Genomic DNA, 15,689 nt, shown 5'->3' on the forward strand with positions numbered 1-15,689 from the left:
GGGAAGGAGGGAGTAGTTGGGGGGAAAAAAGTGGTTTTAAGGGCTTATTTACTTCTCATTATCCTCCTCTGACTCTGATATTTAATAATAAATTCACTTTGTACCTCTAAGCTGAGCCTGTTTTGCCCTTTTAGTGTTTTCTCCCAGTCCTCACCTCAACTCATGAAGCCTTTGTTGATTTTTTTCCTCTCCTCTGCCCAGCTGTGGCAGGGGAGGGTGAGTGAGTGGCTTTCATGGGTACCTGGTGTTTGGCCAGTGTCAAACCACAACAGCAACAAATGGGAAAAAATTCCCTGAGAGAAAGAAAGGAAAGGAAAAACACATTAACTTCCATAACTTCAAATAAGAGCCCAATAGATGCTACTTCCAAATGACACTGAATGAGACAAATTGTTTGTAATCTAATGGAGGGCTATAGTCATGGACCAGGTCAGATAAATTTTAACTGGGCATATTATAGGTTTTGTTTAGGCTGTTCTAGCACTGATTGGTGATATCCACCATTATCATTGTTGAGATGGACACGACTTGACACTGCAAGGTTCATGTGGCAACAGCAAACTTTATTGTCCAGAACTCACATTTATAAGGTTTTTCAAAAATTGTGCAAACTCGATCCCAATTTGTCACAGACATCTTTTCATTAAAATCCTTTATTTAGGATTTTTCCCTCTTCTGGGAAGCTGAGGCTCCAGAGAAAGAATGTAAACAATGGTTATCTGCTGCTGTGGAATGTAACAGGTGCACCTGTGATTGGCCCATGTTGCTTGTGTGCAATTAAGGGCCAATCAAAGACTGAGCTCTCTCTGGGAGAATCAGGGAGAGCTCCGTCGTTGCTTCATTCCTTTTCTATTCTTAGCTTGCTAGCACTCTGAGAACTTTTCTGTCTATTCCTATTAGTATAGTCTTAATATATTATATATCATAAATTAATAAATCCAGCCTTCTGATCATGAAGTCAAGATTCTCGTCTCTCTCTTCACCCCTGAGGAACCCTTGCAAGCCCGACAACACCAATTGGCTAGAAACTTGTTATCACCCAGTTCACTGACCAATAGCTGCCTGCATATGTGCTAGCCAAAGATTGGCTGGCGTCCATTCCCTGCAGCCGAGTTCCTCTGCCCCTCAGTACCCTCCTCCCCAAAGATGTCTACTTCCTTTCTTCCATGGGTATAGGCTGATCAAGTCAAGGTCAGGTTTACTTGTGTCTGTGAGTCTTTCAGGCCAGCTGTTAGCTGTCACACACCATTAGAGTGTATTTTGAAATAGACTACAGTCTACAATGGGATCCATGAGAGTGCATTCAGATTCCCTGCAAAAAAGGAAAAAAATTACTCAAATCTCAGCCATATATCCCATGTGGCACCTTGCTTGTGGAGATTAATGGAAATTGACCCTGTGTCTCCATTTGGAGACAATTTAAAAGAGCATGCTGTGGAATGAGTCATCTTCTCTAAAGGGTTCCAATAATCCCTTTCCACCAATAGGAAGTGAATACTAATAGATGAAAGTAAAAAAAAAAAAAACTACAGCAGTTTATTGACAAACAGAATGACCAGAAGGCAAAAAAAAAAAAAAAAAAGTAAATAACTGCTAGATATAAACTGTCAGACCTCACCTCCCCACACATTGGAATGAAGATTCAGAATTTTGGAGGAATACCTGCACACAACATGCGGTACAAGATGGCACCAGCTTCCCTCTCAGGCAAAACAGGAGCTTCATGGAGCAGTTGCAGTAGCAGATGAAAGCCCGGTGGCTTGTCTGGCATTGACATCCTCCCCATGGCAGAACTCAGTGGAATAGTCATGGCAGGTAAAACAGCTGGGATGGAGTGCCTAGGTGTGTTTTCTCTCTGGCTCAGCTCGCAGAGGCTTGGGTTGGAGAAGGGCCAGTCTGCTCCTGCCAGCACGATGTTCCTGGTCTTTGACAAGGAACTGTTCAGTTTGCCTCAAGGCAGTCCAAAGATCACTACTGCAGATTCTCTAAGCCAAGGAATGGTAATACTTTTTGCCTGGGCCAAAAATAAAAGCCAAGCCAGCCAAGCAAATAACCGTGCCAAAAAGAGTTGTGAAAAATCTGTGCAGGGAGGCTTTAAAAACGCCTACACAGAAAGCAGAGACTCATCCCCCTGGCCTCACACTCATCCAGCCCCAGGCTCCCGGCTCTTAAAGATACAATAGCCATTTTGGGGCCACTTGTAAGAGCCGAAATGAGGGATGCGGGACCCCAGGCAGCTCTCCAAAATGCCGTTTATTCCATCCAAGAGGTTACAGCAGTCCAGGGTCGTGGGAGACAGAGCCTGTGCCTACAGCTGTCAGCTCCAGCTGCAGGCAGGCCTGGAGACCCTTTGGTTTTGGTTACATTGCATTATATACTTTTCTTTGCTTAGCATCTTCATACAGTAGAACCAATCTATACCTTAACTATTATCTATAGCCTATCATAACTACTATAATTACCATATTCATGTTACTATTCTCCAATCACTAAAAGTTAGTACATTACAGTTTAAGCTAGAAGTTGTTTTTCAGTTTTCTTGCAGTGGAAAATTCTGAGACCTTTTTTCTACTTGCAACTTTGCTGACTTGTTTGCCTGTGCTATCTTTCTGCTTGGTAAAAACATCTTCTTGTTTGAGGTGGGTTTATCCTTTGCTCTAAGTCATAAAAACCCCTTCTAACTAACATACCCTTTGCCTCCTTGGTTAGCCAGTAAGACTGGCTCAGCAATTCTTTTCTTCTATATCAAAACTTGCTTCCATCTCTATTCCTTCATCAGACTCTACATTTAAAAATCTTTCTGCTAAGCATACATATCTGTGAGACTTTGTCAAACTTTCATCCTTCCCAACAGGGCACAAAGCAGAGGATCATGGAATACACTAACATAATAATTCATTCCAATTATACCCTAACAACAAGGACATGAGGGAAGTAGAAATACAAGACCTGATTCATGGGTTTTAAACTGCTCCACAGGTGAGGGAGTGTTGTAGCTTAACCCCAGCAAGCAACCAAGCACCATGTAGCTGCTTGGTCACTCCTCTGTAGGTACAGAGTTTGTGGTAATTGGGAGTGGGGTTGTGGCCAAGCCTCATCCTTAATGGGCTACAACTGTGAAAAGCAGGTGAACAGTATTGAAAGCAATGAGACATGGAGTGCCAAGGTGTACTGACCAATCACAAAAGGGAACAGAAGGCAAACAGGCGCAATGCATGAATGATGAGGGGTATAAAAGTTTGGGCTAAAGAACAAGAAGGGCTGTCACTTGAAGCCTTTTGAAGTGGTATGGAGTTACTCTGTATGGATTGAAGCTTTCTGAAATTGTATGATGATACTCTGCATATCGTTGCCATCTAACTGTTACATATGCTGCGACACTCTCCCATCTGTAGGATTGGTCTCCCCAATCCAAAGACTAAAATCTAGAAAACTTGTGGGTTGAGATAAAGCTAGTTAAACAGTTAAACCAAAAGCTGCATACACAAGCAAAGCAAAACAAGGAATTGATTCACTGTTTCCCATGGGCAAGCAGGTGTTCAGCCATCTCCAGGAGAGCGGGGCCCCACTGATAGTATAGGGATAAAATGTTTCTAAAATCATGGTATATTCAGGGGAGTTAGAAAGAAAGTTAGGCTTAGTAGGCCCTGGGAAATGTTAGGCCTTGTGTTTGCCAGATCATGTAAAATGGCACCTGTGTAAACCAGTATATGGTGAATTATATAATTGTTAGATGTGATGATTGTTTAGTAGTTAGATATAATTATTGTTTAATCATAAAAAGAATCATGAGAAACTATGTTCAAGGGATTGAGGGGGATCATTAGAAACCCATGCTTGGATGAAATCAATGTATACAATGGAACAATGTAAGTTTAATAATTAGTATGTGTCCTGGGTTGACTATAGGATTTTTTAACCCCAATTGTCTCATTCTGTTTATGTTGAATAATAAGTTTTGCACCTTTAAGAGCATTCCAGAGAGTGTAGGGGGGGAGAGAAGAAACGCGCAGTTTGTTTTCAGACACTGTACTCCACTCCTACACATTCCTGCTCCTGACTGTGTTGTCTGCGGATGGACAGACAGCGGGACAGAGCTCTTCTTTTGCTTTTTAGTTAGTGTTAGCCAGCTGAGGCAAAGAAGTCCCTGGACTGTTTTTTTTTTTCCTTTTCTTTGGACCTCTTGAAACTGCTCTGGACTGAACATCCAGGAGAGCACTGGCAGCTGCAGCTGCGGCCCACCAGGCCAGGCCTGGCCTGCGACAATTCCAGCACCGGAGGGACTGATCAGAGACTGAGTGAGCTGAGCTGCAACCGGAGGACGGGGTTTTCTCAGTTTGTCATCTCTTTTAGAGTGGCAAGGGGTCTCATTGTTTGATATTGTTTTGGTTTTATTGCTTAATAAACAGGTTTTTTTCCACCTTTCTCCAAGGAGGTTTTTTTTCCTCCCGGATCAGTTGGGGGGAGGAGCCAATTGGATCTGCTTTTCCCACCAGAGATCCCTTGGGAGATTCTTCCCCAAATTTGCTCTAAACCTGGACAAATACATCTATTGGCGCCCAACGTGCGGCTGGAAAAGGTGGAAAAAAGCTCTATTAATTGTGTGTTTGTTGTTGTTAAAGCAGTCAGTAGCCATGCTGCTTGAATCCCTGATGTCTCTGGGGGTGAAAGCCTTCGTGTGGCTCTGGGCTCTAGACCTTTTTGAGGTTTCAGTACCTTTCTGGTCACTAGGATTATTGTCTTTAACAAGTAATTTTTACGGTAGAGGGGTACGGATTGGAATAGCTGTTGTGCTGGCCTTGGTGATAATGATTTATAAAGCGTTTACAAAGACACTGGCGTCTGTTTACAATATGTATGGCTTACGGTTTCTTCATCCTACCCTGCATCCCAATTCCAGTAGTACATTTTGGGAATTTATTAGTAATTACACTCAGTCTGTTAGAGGAGGAGCCAAGAATAAGACTTTCCAGCCTTCCTTTTCCTTCTTCTCCTTTGGATCGGTTATGTCACTTTTTGAGAATGTTCAGTTTCCCCTGAATGTTAAAGAGACCATCTTTCTGGTATTTAATCTGGTAAGCTTCCTCTATATGGTCTGCAGCTTCTCTAGAATGAGGGCTGAGATATCCAGAGGAGCTGGTGAGACCCCTGACCCAGAAGCAGATGCAGGAGTGAAAAATCCTGAGTGGTGTGGACAGTGGGAAAATATAGGCCAAACCCTGAAGGAATTTTCTGATCCTGTAGACTGGGATTTTCCACGGGAACAAATTCAGAACGCAGCTGAAGTGGAGAAATACCTAAAAGAGAAGTGCCATGATGATTCTAAGGAGAAAAGGCTAATTGCAATAAGCTGGGCCCTGGCCTATGCTTATCGCACTTTGTTAGATAGTGTAGGGCAGCAGACAGAGGCAGGGGGGGCAGGGAGATAAATCAGCTATCCCAGTCACTCAAGCTGTAGCAAACAGCCCAGGCTCGAAGTCAGCAGCCAGACCAGACAGTGAGCCTAAGCCAGCATCTAAACCCATGGCTGTTGCTACCAGTACTAGAAGTGGGAAATGCACGGAAAAAACTAATCGACCAGTGGATGATGATGATGGTGATACAGGAGAAGGAACCTCGACACCTCCTGACATAAAATCGGGAGTCAAAGCAGCAGGTGCAAGATCAGATGCAAATATTGAGTCCTTTTCTCTGAAGGACCTTCGTGGCTTACAGAAGGATTACACCCGACGACCTGGTGAATCCATAATTAGTTGGTTAGTTCGGCTCTGGGATGCTGCAGGCGAGGCTACAATTCTGGATGGCACTGAAGTGTGGCATTTGGGATCCCTGTCACAGGATCCTGTCATCGACCAAGAAATGATGAGGGGGGCTAATCCATACAGCCTCTGGTCATGGGTCTTGGACAGTGTTGCACTAAGATACCTGTGTGCAGATGATCTTTATATGCAACAAACTCAGTGGAAGACCATAGAGCAAGGGATCCAACGCCCGAGAGAAATGGCAGTGGCAGAGATTATCTTCTCAGATGATGTGACAACTAAGAACCCAGACTTGGTACCATGCACGCCTGTGATGTGGTGAAAACTTGTGCGACTTGGGCCACATGAATATGCTTCTGCCTTAGCCATAATGAAGAGGGATGAGAGGGATGAGACTGTGCTTGACATGGCAAGGAAGCTCCGAGCATATGCAGATGCTGTGCACAGCCCAACACATGCCAGAATTGCAGCAGTAGAAACACGTCTGCAGAAATTAGAGGATAAGATAGAGGAGAATCATAAGACGCTCAGAGAGGAGATTAAAGATGACCTTCTCCAAATCTCGGCAGTACGGATCAGAGGTTCTGGTATCCAAGGCAGATGTCTCCCAGATGGTGAGAGACGGTACACCCCACGAAATGAGCTGTGGTTCTACCTGCATGATTGTGGGGAAAACATGGGAAGGTGGGATGGAAAACCTACTGCTGTTCTGGCACGACGGGTGCGTGAACTGAAGGAAGCCACCAGAAGGAAAGCAGCACCAGTTGCCCGTAGCCGAACTGCCAGGTATGATGATGATGACATGTCCGATCCCCTTGAAGGAACATCCAAGACATTTGCCCAGGGAAAGAAGGATAACCAGGCTTAGAGGAGCCCTGCCTCTAGCCAGGTAGAGGCCAGGGAAAACTGTGTTTTCTGGTCTGTGTGGATTCGTTGGCCTGGCACATCGGAATCACAAGAGTATAAAGCTTTGGTTGATACTGGTGCGCAATGTACATTAATCTCATCAAGACATGTGGGGACAGAGTCTGTTTCTATCGCTGGTGTGACAGGGGGATCTCAGGATTTCACTTTGGTGGAAGTTGATGTGAGCCTGACTGGGTATGAATGGAAGAAACATCCTATCGTGACTGGCCCAGAGGCCCCATGTATTTTGGGCATAGACTACCTTCGAAGTGGGTATTTCAAAGACCCGAAGGGTCTCAGATGGGTATTTGGAGGAGCTGCTGTAAAGACAGAGGGTATCAAGCAGTTGAACAGCTTGCCTGGACTGTCAGAAAACCCATCTGCAGTAGGTCTCCTGAAGGTAGAAGAGCAACAAATGTCAATTGCCACCTCAACAGTGCACCACTGAAAGTACCAAACAAATCGAGATGCTGTGATCCCCATCCACAAAATGATCCGTGAGCTGGAGAGCCAAGGGGTAGTCAGCAAGACCCACTCACCCTTCAACAGTCCCATTTGGCCTGTGCGTAAATCTGAAGGACAATGGAGATTGACAGTGGACTACCGTGCATTGAATGAAGTGACTCCACCCCTGAGAGCTGCTGTGCCGGACATGCTGGATCTCCAGTACGAGCTGGACTCCAAGGCAGCAAGGTGGTACGCCACTACAGACATTGCCAATGCATTTTTCTCCATTCCTCTGGCAGCAGAATGCAGGCCTCAGTTTGCTTTCACCTGAAGGGGCGTGCAGTACACCTGGAGCCGACTGCCCCAGGGGTGGAAGCACAGCCCCACCATCTGCCATGGACTGATCCAGGCTGCACTGGAAAAGGGTGAGGCTCCAGAACATCTGCAATATATTGATGACATCATTGTGTGGGGGAAGACAGCAGCAGAGGTGTTCGAGAAAGGGGAGAAAATCATCCAGATTCTCCTAAAAGCTGGCTTCGCCATCAAGAAGAGCAAAGTTAAGGGACCTGCTCAAGAGATCCAGTTTCTGGGAGTGAAGTGGCAAGACGGATGGCGTCAGAGTCCCACTGATGTCATCACCAAGATCACAGCAATGTCTCCACCATCCAGCAAGAAAGAAACACAAGCTTTCCTAGGTGCCATAGGTTTTTGGAGGATGCATATTCCCAAATACAGTCAGATCGTGAGCCCTCTCTACCTGGTCACCCGTAAGAAGAACACTTTCCACTGGGGCCCTGAGCAGCAACAAGCCTTTGCACAGATCAAGCAGGAGATTGCTTATGCAGTAGCCCTTGGCCCAGTCAGGACAGGACCAGAGGTGAAGAACATGCTCTACTCTGCAGCCGGGAACCATGGCTTGTCCTGGAGCCTTTGGCAGAAGGTGCCTGGGGAGACTCGAGGACGACCACTAGGATTTTGGAGTCGTAGCTACAGAGGGTCTGAAGCCAACTATATTCCAACAGAGAAAGAAATCTTGCCTGCCTATGAAGGAGTCCAGGCTGCCTCAGAGGTAATAGGCACTGAAGCACAACTCCTCCTGGCACCCCGACTACCAGTATTGGGGTGGATGTTCAAAGCAAAAGTTCCCTCTACGCACCATGCCACCAGTGCTACATGGAGCAATTGGATTGCTGTTATCACACAGCGCGCCCGTATTGGAAAACTGAATCACCCTGGGATTCTGGAAATAATTACAAACTGGCCGGAAGGTGAAAACTTTGGTCTCGCTGATGAAGGGGAACAAGAAGTGACACGGGCTGAAGAAGCTCCACCATACAACCAACTGCCAGCAGAAGATACACGATGCGCTCTCTTTACTGATGGTTCTTGCCGCATTGTGGGAATTAACCGGAAGTGGAAAGCAGCCGTATGGAGCCCCACATGACAGGTGGCAGAGGCCACTGAAGGAGAAGGTGGATCAAGCCAACTTGCTGAACTCAAAGCTGTTCAACTGGCCCTGGACATTGCTGAGAGAGAGAAGTGACCAAAGCTCTACCTCTACACTGATTCATGGATGGTAGCCAATGCTCAGTGGGGATGGCTGGAGAGGTGGAAAAAGGCTAACTGGCAGCGTAGAGGAAAACCAATTTGGGCTGCTGAAGAATGGAAAGACATTGCTACCAGGGTAGGGAAGCTGCCTGTGAAGGTCCGCCATGTAGATGCCCATGTACCCAAGAGTAGAGCTAATGAGGAGCACCAAAACAATGAGCAAGTAGACCAGGCTGCAAAGATAGAGGTGTCAAAGATAGACTTAGATTGGCAACATAAAGGAGAGTTATTCCTAGTTCGATGGGCCCATGATGCCTCAGGCCATCAGGGCAGGGATGCCACCTATAAGTGGGCACAAGACCGAGGGGTGGATTTAACCATGGACAGTATTTCTCAGGTTATCCATGACTGTGAGACGTGTGCTGCCATCAAGCAGGCCAAGCGAGTGAAGCTCCTATGGTACAGTGGGCAGTGGTCCAAGTACAAGTATGGCGAGGCCTGGCAGATTGACTATATCACACTGCCCCAGACACGCCAGGGCAAGCGCTACATGCTGACCATGGTAGAAGCCACCACTGGATGGTTGGAAACCCACCCTGTGTCTCATGCTACAGCCCGGAACACCATCCTGGGCCTTGAAAAGCAAGTTCTGTGGAGACATGGTACCCCTGAGAGGATTGAGTCAGACAATGGGACTCATTTCAAGAACAGCCTTATCAACACCTGGGCTAGGGAACATGGCATTGAGTGGGTGTATCATATCCCCTACCATGCACCAGCTGCAGGCAAAGTGGAGAGGTGCAATGGACTGTTAAAAACCACATTGAAAGCATTAAGTGGGGGATCTTTCAAGAACTGGGAGCAGCATCTGGCAAAAGCCACCTGGTTAGTTAACACCTGAGGCTCTACTAACTGAGTGGGCCCTGCCCAATCTGAGCCTTTGCAGAGATTAGATGGACACAAAGTCCCAGTGGCACATGTCAGAGGTTTATTAGGGAAGACAGTTTGGATTAATCCCGCCTCGAATACAGACAAACCCATTTGTGGGATTGTTTTTGCTCAGGGACCAGGTTGCACATGGTGGATAATGCAAAAAGATGGAAGAACACGATGTGTACCTCAGGGAGATCTGATTGTTGGATAAAACCTGTGTAAATATCACTGTTTGCTGAATGTTATTACCATTGTCTGTGTATAGCTGTATAATGGATGTATCATGTATGTACTTGTAGAGTTAGAATTTATATTAGTTTTAGTAGTAAGCAGACAGTATGGGGATAAGGGGTGGAATGTCCTGAGTTGACTATATGATGCTTTTATCCCCAGTCGTCTCATTCTTTTTATGCTGAATAATAAGTTTTGCACCTTTAAGAGCATTCCAGAGAGTGAAGGGGGGGAGAGAAGAAACGTGCAGTTTGTTTTCAGACACTGTACTCCACTCCTACACATTCCTGCTCCTGACTGTGTTGTCTGCGGATGGACAGACAGCGGGACAGAGCTCTTCTTTTGCTTTTTAGTTAGTGTTAGCCAGCTGAGGCAAAGAAGTCCCTGGACTGGTTTTTTTTTTTCCTTTTCTTTGGACCTCTTGAAACTGCTCTGGACTGAACATCCAGGAGAGCACCGGCAGCTGCAGCTGCGGCCCACCAGGCCAGGCCTGGCCTGCGACAATTCCAGCACCGGAAGGACTGATCAGAGACTGAATGAGCTTTCCAGCACCGGAGGGACTGATCAGAGACTGAGTGAGCTGAGCTGCAACCTGAGGACAGGGTTTTCTCAGTTTGTCATCTCTTTTAGAGTGGCAAGGGGTCTCATTTTTTGATATTGTTTTGGTTTTATTGCTTAATAAACATTTTTTTTCCACCTTTCTCCAAGGAGGTATTTTTTCCTCCCGGATCGGTTGGGGGGAGGGGCCGATTGGATCTGCTTTTCCCACTGGAGCTCCTTTGGGGGACTCTTCCCCAAATTTGCTCTAAACCTGGACAGTATGTAAGTTATATAACGATAGAATATAAAAACATGTCATCCCGAACCCATGGTGGAGTCATATTTGGGTCTGTACCCCTGACACCCAGAGCTCTTCAATAAAAGCACCTGCATATAATCATTCTGTGATTATGTGTTCCTGATCACTAACACCATCATGCATAACAGTGTTGCCTTTTTCCCAACCTGGAAATGAAACTTGAGATAATTTTAGTAAGGAGGTAATATAAGAGCAGATCTTTATGTCGCGATGCAGGAAAACTCAAGACACCCAATATGAGTGTTTAGCAAGCTTCGTTTATTGATCAGAGCACCAGACATTTATCTCCAACAAATAATAAGCTCATACATATTCTGCAAGCCAAGCAATCTATTGGTTATATTCTAGATATCAGCTTCCTCATTCCGAAGGAGTTACATCTGCTTTTTCTCATGTCTCTAGTCTCTCAACCACAACACCTTGTTATGGTAACACAGCTATGCTCAAGGACAGGGTCTTTGTAGGTGCAGGACTTAGATTAGCTGGGTTCTTGTCACGTAGCTATTTCTCCACATCTTTATTTGAAGGCCTTTAGGGCCAGTTATGGAAAGATGTCCACAAAAGCCCACCCCCCCCAGGGATGAGTACATTTTTAATAGGTTTTAGGAAATTAGAATAATAGATAAAAAGCACCAATTAGGAGGACAAGTGGTGATGCAATTCCCCCCCAGGTCAAGCCCCTTCTCTGGAGTCCCTCCCCCGTCAAGGTCCAATTACTAAGGTTCTTAGAAATGCCCCTGCCTGACAATAAAATGTCAAGATCCGGTTACTAAGGTCCTTTAGAACTACCCCTGCCTGAATTAGGGTGCAAACAAGACCATATGCCAGTGACAATGGTATGGGTTTTATTTGATAGTTAATATGGGAGGGAGAGAGAGAGAGAGAGAAAAAAAAAAAAGGAAATAGGTCGGGGGGACAGAAAGAGAGTTAACAGGAACAGAATAAGGAAAATATCACCACTCTGAGGATCCCAACGATGCTCTGTTGATCCTCTCCAGCTGCTTTTCTTGGTAGTGAAGGTCCCTCCAAAACGCATAGAATCTGATGGGTTAATATATGCTCAAGCCAGGTAGGAATATCCAGGCACCTCCCAGCAGGGGAAGGGGGGCAGTTTGCCATTGTCTCTTACAACAGACTCCGCATTTGTTGCATCACGTGCTGTCATGCTGTCGTGTGCTGCAAGGCCTCAGGAATGACTCTTGGGAGCACTTTGGGGGGTCCTTGATGGATTAAGTCACTGCCTCAGCTGCCTCTCACATGAAGGACTGAAGCAAAGCGACGTTATTCAGCTTTGTCCCTTTTCAGCATCTGTGCTTGCTACACGTATGCACTGTGACATCTCTCGAGATCTTTTCCTTCTGCGAGGCTGTAATGTGCTTGTGTCTATTCGCCCCGGGAAGGAGGGGGCAAAGAGCATGGCGATCTGAAAGCAACTTGCAGCTTAACTAAGAAACAGGAGTGCTTCTTGAATGTGCAGCAAATACGAAGTTCACAGACAAGATCAGTGGATGTCTGCAGTGCTGGGACAGCACTTGAACCCCTTCCTTGCCTTGCATTACCTTGCTAATCCGCCCCCCACCTGGAATTCAACACCTCTCTTTCTGTGGAATTTCTTATATATATATATATAGCAGCACAGCGGGGACCGGATTGGGTGGGGGGGGTGACACCACGGGTGGTCTCTGATGCGTTCGGGTGGCAGGAGTGTTGGGTGAGGGGTTGGAGGGACGCGTGGGGGCAGCGGGGTGGGTGGGCTGGGGATGCACGCCTGGGGGGTTTGGGGATGCGCAAGCAGTGCTGCTGGTTTGGGGTACTACAGGTATAGGGGGAGCTGGTGTTACTGCACATGTGTTAGGCTCGGTGCAGGGGGACAGGGTGTGGGCGTGGCTCGGGAAGGCACCAGGAGGGGCCGGCCCGCTCTCAGTCGGGGCCGGGAGGGCGGGGGCGGTCTCGGGAGGGGCGGGAGCGGGGGTGATGACGGCGGGGAGGGCGGCCGCAGGAGCGGGAGGTAGCAGCGCGGGGTTGGGGGGGGGGCGGCAGTGATAATGGGGCCGGGGAGCATGGCGGGCGCGGCGGGGGGAGCAGGGGGCAGGGCGGGGGCGCGAGGGTGGGGAGGACTGGGATCGCGGCGAAGGGAGGGGGCAAAGGCAGCACGGGGGCGGGGGGAACGGGGAGGGGGTAGACCGGTGCAGGGCGAGGGGTGGCCGCAGTGGGGGCTACGGCGGCAGGGGCAGGGAGGAGGGCCCCCGGGGCCAGAAGGAGGAAGGAAGCGGAGCCGGGGGGATGGGGGGCTGCAACGGGGGCGATGGCTAAGCCCGGAAATTGGAAGTTGGGCAGCGCGGTTCCCGCGACCCGGGGGGGAGGACCGTGGTGAGCACTCCCGGCAATGAAGCAAGGGAGAGGGGGTCCGGGGTGGACTGCTTAGTGTTATGAACAAAAATTCGGTTAATATTTTTTTTTATGAGAAAAAGTTTCAAAAAGGCAGCCAGATCACTGGCCCTGCCCAAGTTCTGTGTGTTTTCTTATTGTAATCACGGGTCGTTGAGGCTAATCGCTCCTTTTGTATCAGCAGAGCCTTGCCCGAGGCTAAGTTGTACCTTTCTCATAGTGAAGACACCTGAGAAGGTGGGGGGGGTTATGCAAAGTGACTCCAAGACCAATGCAGCATGGTCCTCCACTGTACTGAGAAGACCCCAAAAACAACGACCCAAATAAGAGTTGAGAGACTGGAGTGATGTCTGGATGTGAGGAGCAGAGCACTAGGCCTGCAGAGATGCGGGAAACCTTCATCGTTCCTCACCCTGTCCTCGAGATCCCCCGGGCCAGGTCTGGGAGGGAGTAAGACCCGGACCGAAGTACCATCTGACAGGGATCAGCAGGCCCTAAAGGCTCCCGTGAGGATCTGATCCCCAGCTCTGGCCCTTGTGGACAGAGCTGTGCATATCCTCCTCCTCTGAGTCGCCTTGGGAGAGACGACGGACGCTGCAGACCGTCGAGCCGCCCAATCCTGAGCTGATCACTTTTAATAAAGGCATTAAAAAGGAGAAGAAGTCTCCTGGCCCTTGTTTATTTCAGCTGGGGGCTCTCGTCCGGGATAGCCACGCCGCAAGAGGACTCAGGACTGGCCATCTTGGATCTTCAGAGGACAGCTGGCTACCAGGACCAAGAGGGACCGGCTCACGACAGCGACGCAGAGGAGCACCGGAGCACTGGACTGGTAAGAAATCCGGTGGCGGGAGTGGAAGACATGCGCATGTGTGTGAGTGAGACGAGGGCCGGCAGCCGGACCTTCGAAGTGAGAGGGACCCCTCAGTACTGCGGTTCCGGCTTTTCGCGAGAAAACCGGCCAAGAACAGGGGGACGCGAGTGGAATTAGCGTGAGCGAAGTCGTCTCCCAAGGGGGAATAAAGGGCCCCCCCACTCCTGGCGTGCGGAGTGAATTACTGTGTATGAGTGGCACGCACCCCAAAGTCCTGACAAAGCGAGGTCAGGCACTTTTGTCAGTCCCGAGAAGGATTCGGGTGTTTCACAAGCCCTGCAGGCAAAGTAAGTCCTGACAAAGGGAGTCAGGCACAAACCCCAGCGAAGGAGGCTGCGGTTTGCTTTTAAGTCCTGATACGGTGAAGCCTAAAAATTGGCGGGTTAGGCGAACTAAAAAATCAGGCAGTTGTTTTTCCTGACTGAGGGAGTCAGGCATGACCCGGATTCTTGGCCGAGGCTTCGTGTGTTCAAGTCCCGATAGATGTAAGACCTGACGCTGGGAAGTTGGGCAATCAAGAGATTGGGCAGTTGTTTCAGTATAAAGTCCTGAGCATCAGGCAGAAATTTGAAGTTCAGTGGAGGAGGCTGGAGGTCCTCAAAGAAGGTTTTTTTTGAAATTCACGGTCAGTAGAGGCACCTTTGGGATTTTTTTATTGAGACTTGAAAAATGGGAGGTTGTAATAGTAAAAAGACTGGCAAGAGACTGAGAGATATACCTCCTAGTAGTCCCTTAGGAGAACTGTTAGTAAAATGGGATTCTATAGAGGCCACGGAGGGATTAGATAAAGTGAAAATGATCCATTATTGTATGGAAGTGTGGCCAGAATTAGAGTTGCAAGGAGGATGGCCTTGGTGTGGGACAAAGGATAAGTGGATGTGCCAACAATTAAATAATTATCTGACAGCTCGAAGAGATACTGATCCTGAGCAATTATTGTATGTGGCTTGCTGGTTAAAGAGCGCTGTTGAGGATGAAGGGGTGCGAATTTCTAAGGTACAGAGGAAGAAAGAGGGGAATGAAGGAGGGGATGATAGAACTAGTAAAAGATGGGACCCCCTGGATTATTTGCCTCCTTCTGCCCCTCCACCTTATAATCCTCTTCTTCAAGCACCTCAAATGGCAGGTCCGGTTCCTCCCCCGGCTGCCATCTCATTACCACCTCCTCAAATTCCTCCTTCTACCTCTTCAGCTTCCGCTATGATAAACCCAGTATCTCCTCCAGTTCCTTCTGCACCACCACGAGCGCCTACTCCACCTGCTGCATTCTCCACCCCTTCTCCAACTCCGCTTATTATACACTCAGGCTCTTCTCCCCCTCCTATTGCTGTCCCTTTACCTCCTCCTAGTTGGGACACAAATGCCTCCTTGCCCAGTAAACAGCTATCAGCAAATACACCTGCTGATGGGCAGAACATTCAGGGTAACCCAGAGAACCCTCAAAGTAGTTTGGCATCTGAAGATGGGCCTTACTGTAGCACCAGATCCAAGACCTCCAAGGCAGAGAGACTCTTTCCCTTCAGAGAGGTTCCTATGGGAGGAGTAGCGGGAGGTGTTGGCTTTGTGAATGCTCCCCTAACTGCTTCTGAGGTGAGAGGATTCAAGAAAGAGTTGGGGCATTTAGTTGAGGACCCAGTGGGCATAGCCAACCAAGTGGATCAATTTCTAGGTCCAAATATATACACTTGGGGGGAGATGAATTCCATCCTGAGTATATTATTTTCCCCAGAAGAGGTCCAGA

At 48.0% G+C, this 15,689-nt stretch overlaps 1 protein-coding gene across 1 annotated transcript in view; it reads left to right on the top strand.

The window, feature by feature from the left end:
- Positions 1–15,327, top strand: part of LOC131095420 (uncharacterized) — a 57,159-nt gene extending 41,832 nt beyond the window's left edge. Inside the window, 2 exon segments of the mRNA XM_058043118.1 lie at positions 13,832–13,984; positions 15,298–15,327. Coding sequence (XP_057899101.1) covers positions 13,832–13,984; positions 15,298–15,327 — 183 coding nt within the window.
- Positions 15,328–15,689: the final 362 nt, after the last annotated feature.

The sequence above is a fragment of the Melospiza georgiana genome, chromosome W, assembly GCF_028018845.1.
Source record: "Melospiza georgiana isolate bMelGeo1 chromosome W, bMelGeo1.pri, whole genome shotgun sequence".
NCBI classification, from domain to species: Eukaryota; Metazoa; Chordata; class Aves; order Passeriformes; family Passerellidae; genus Melospiza; species Melospiza georgiana.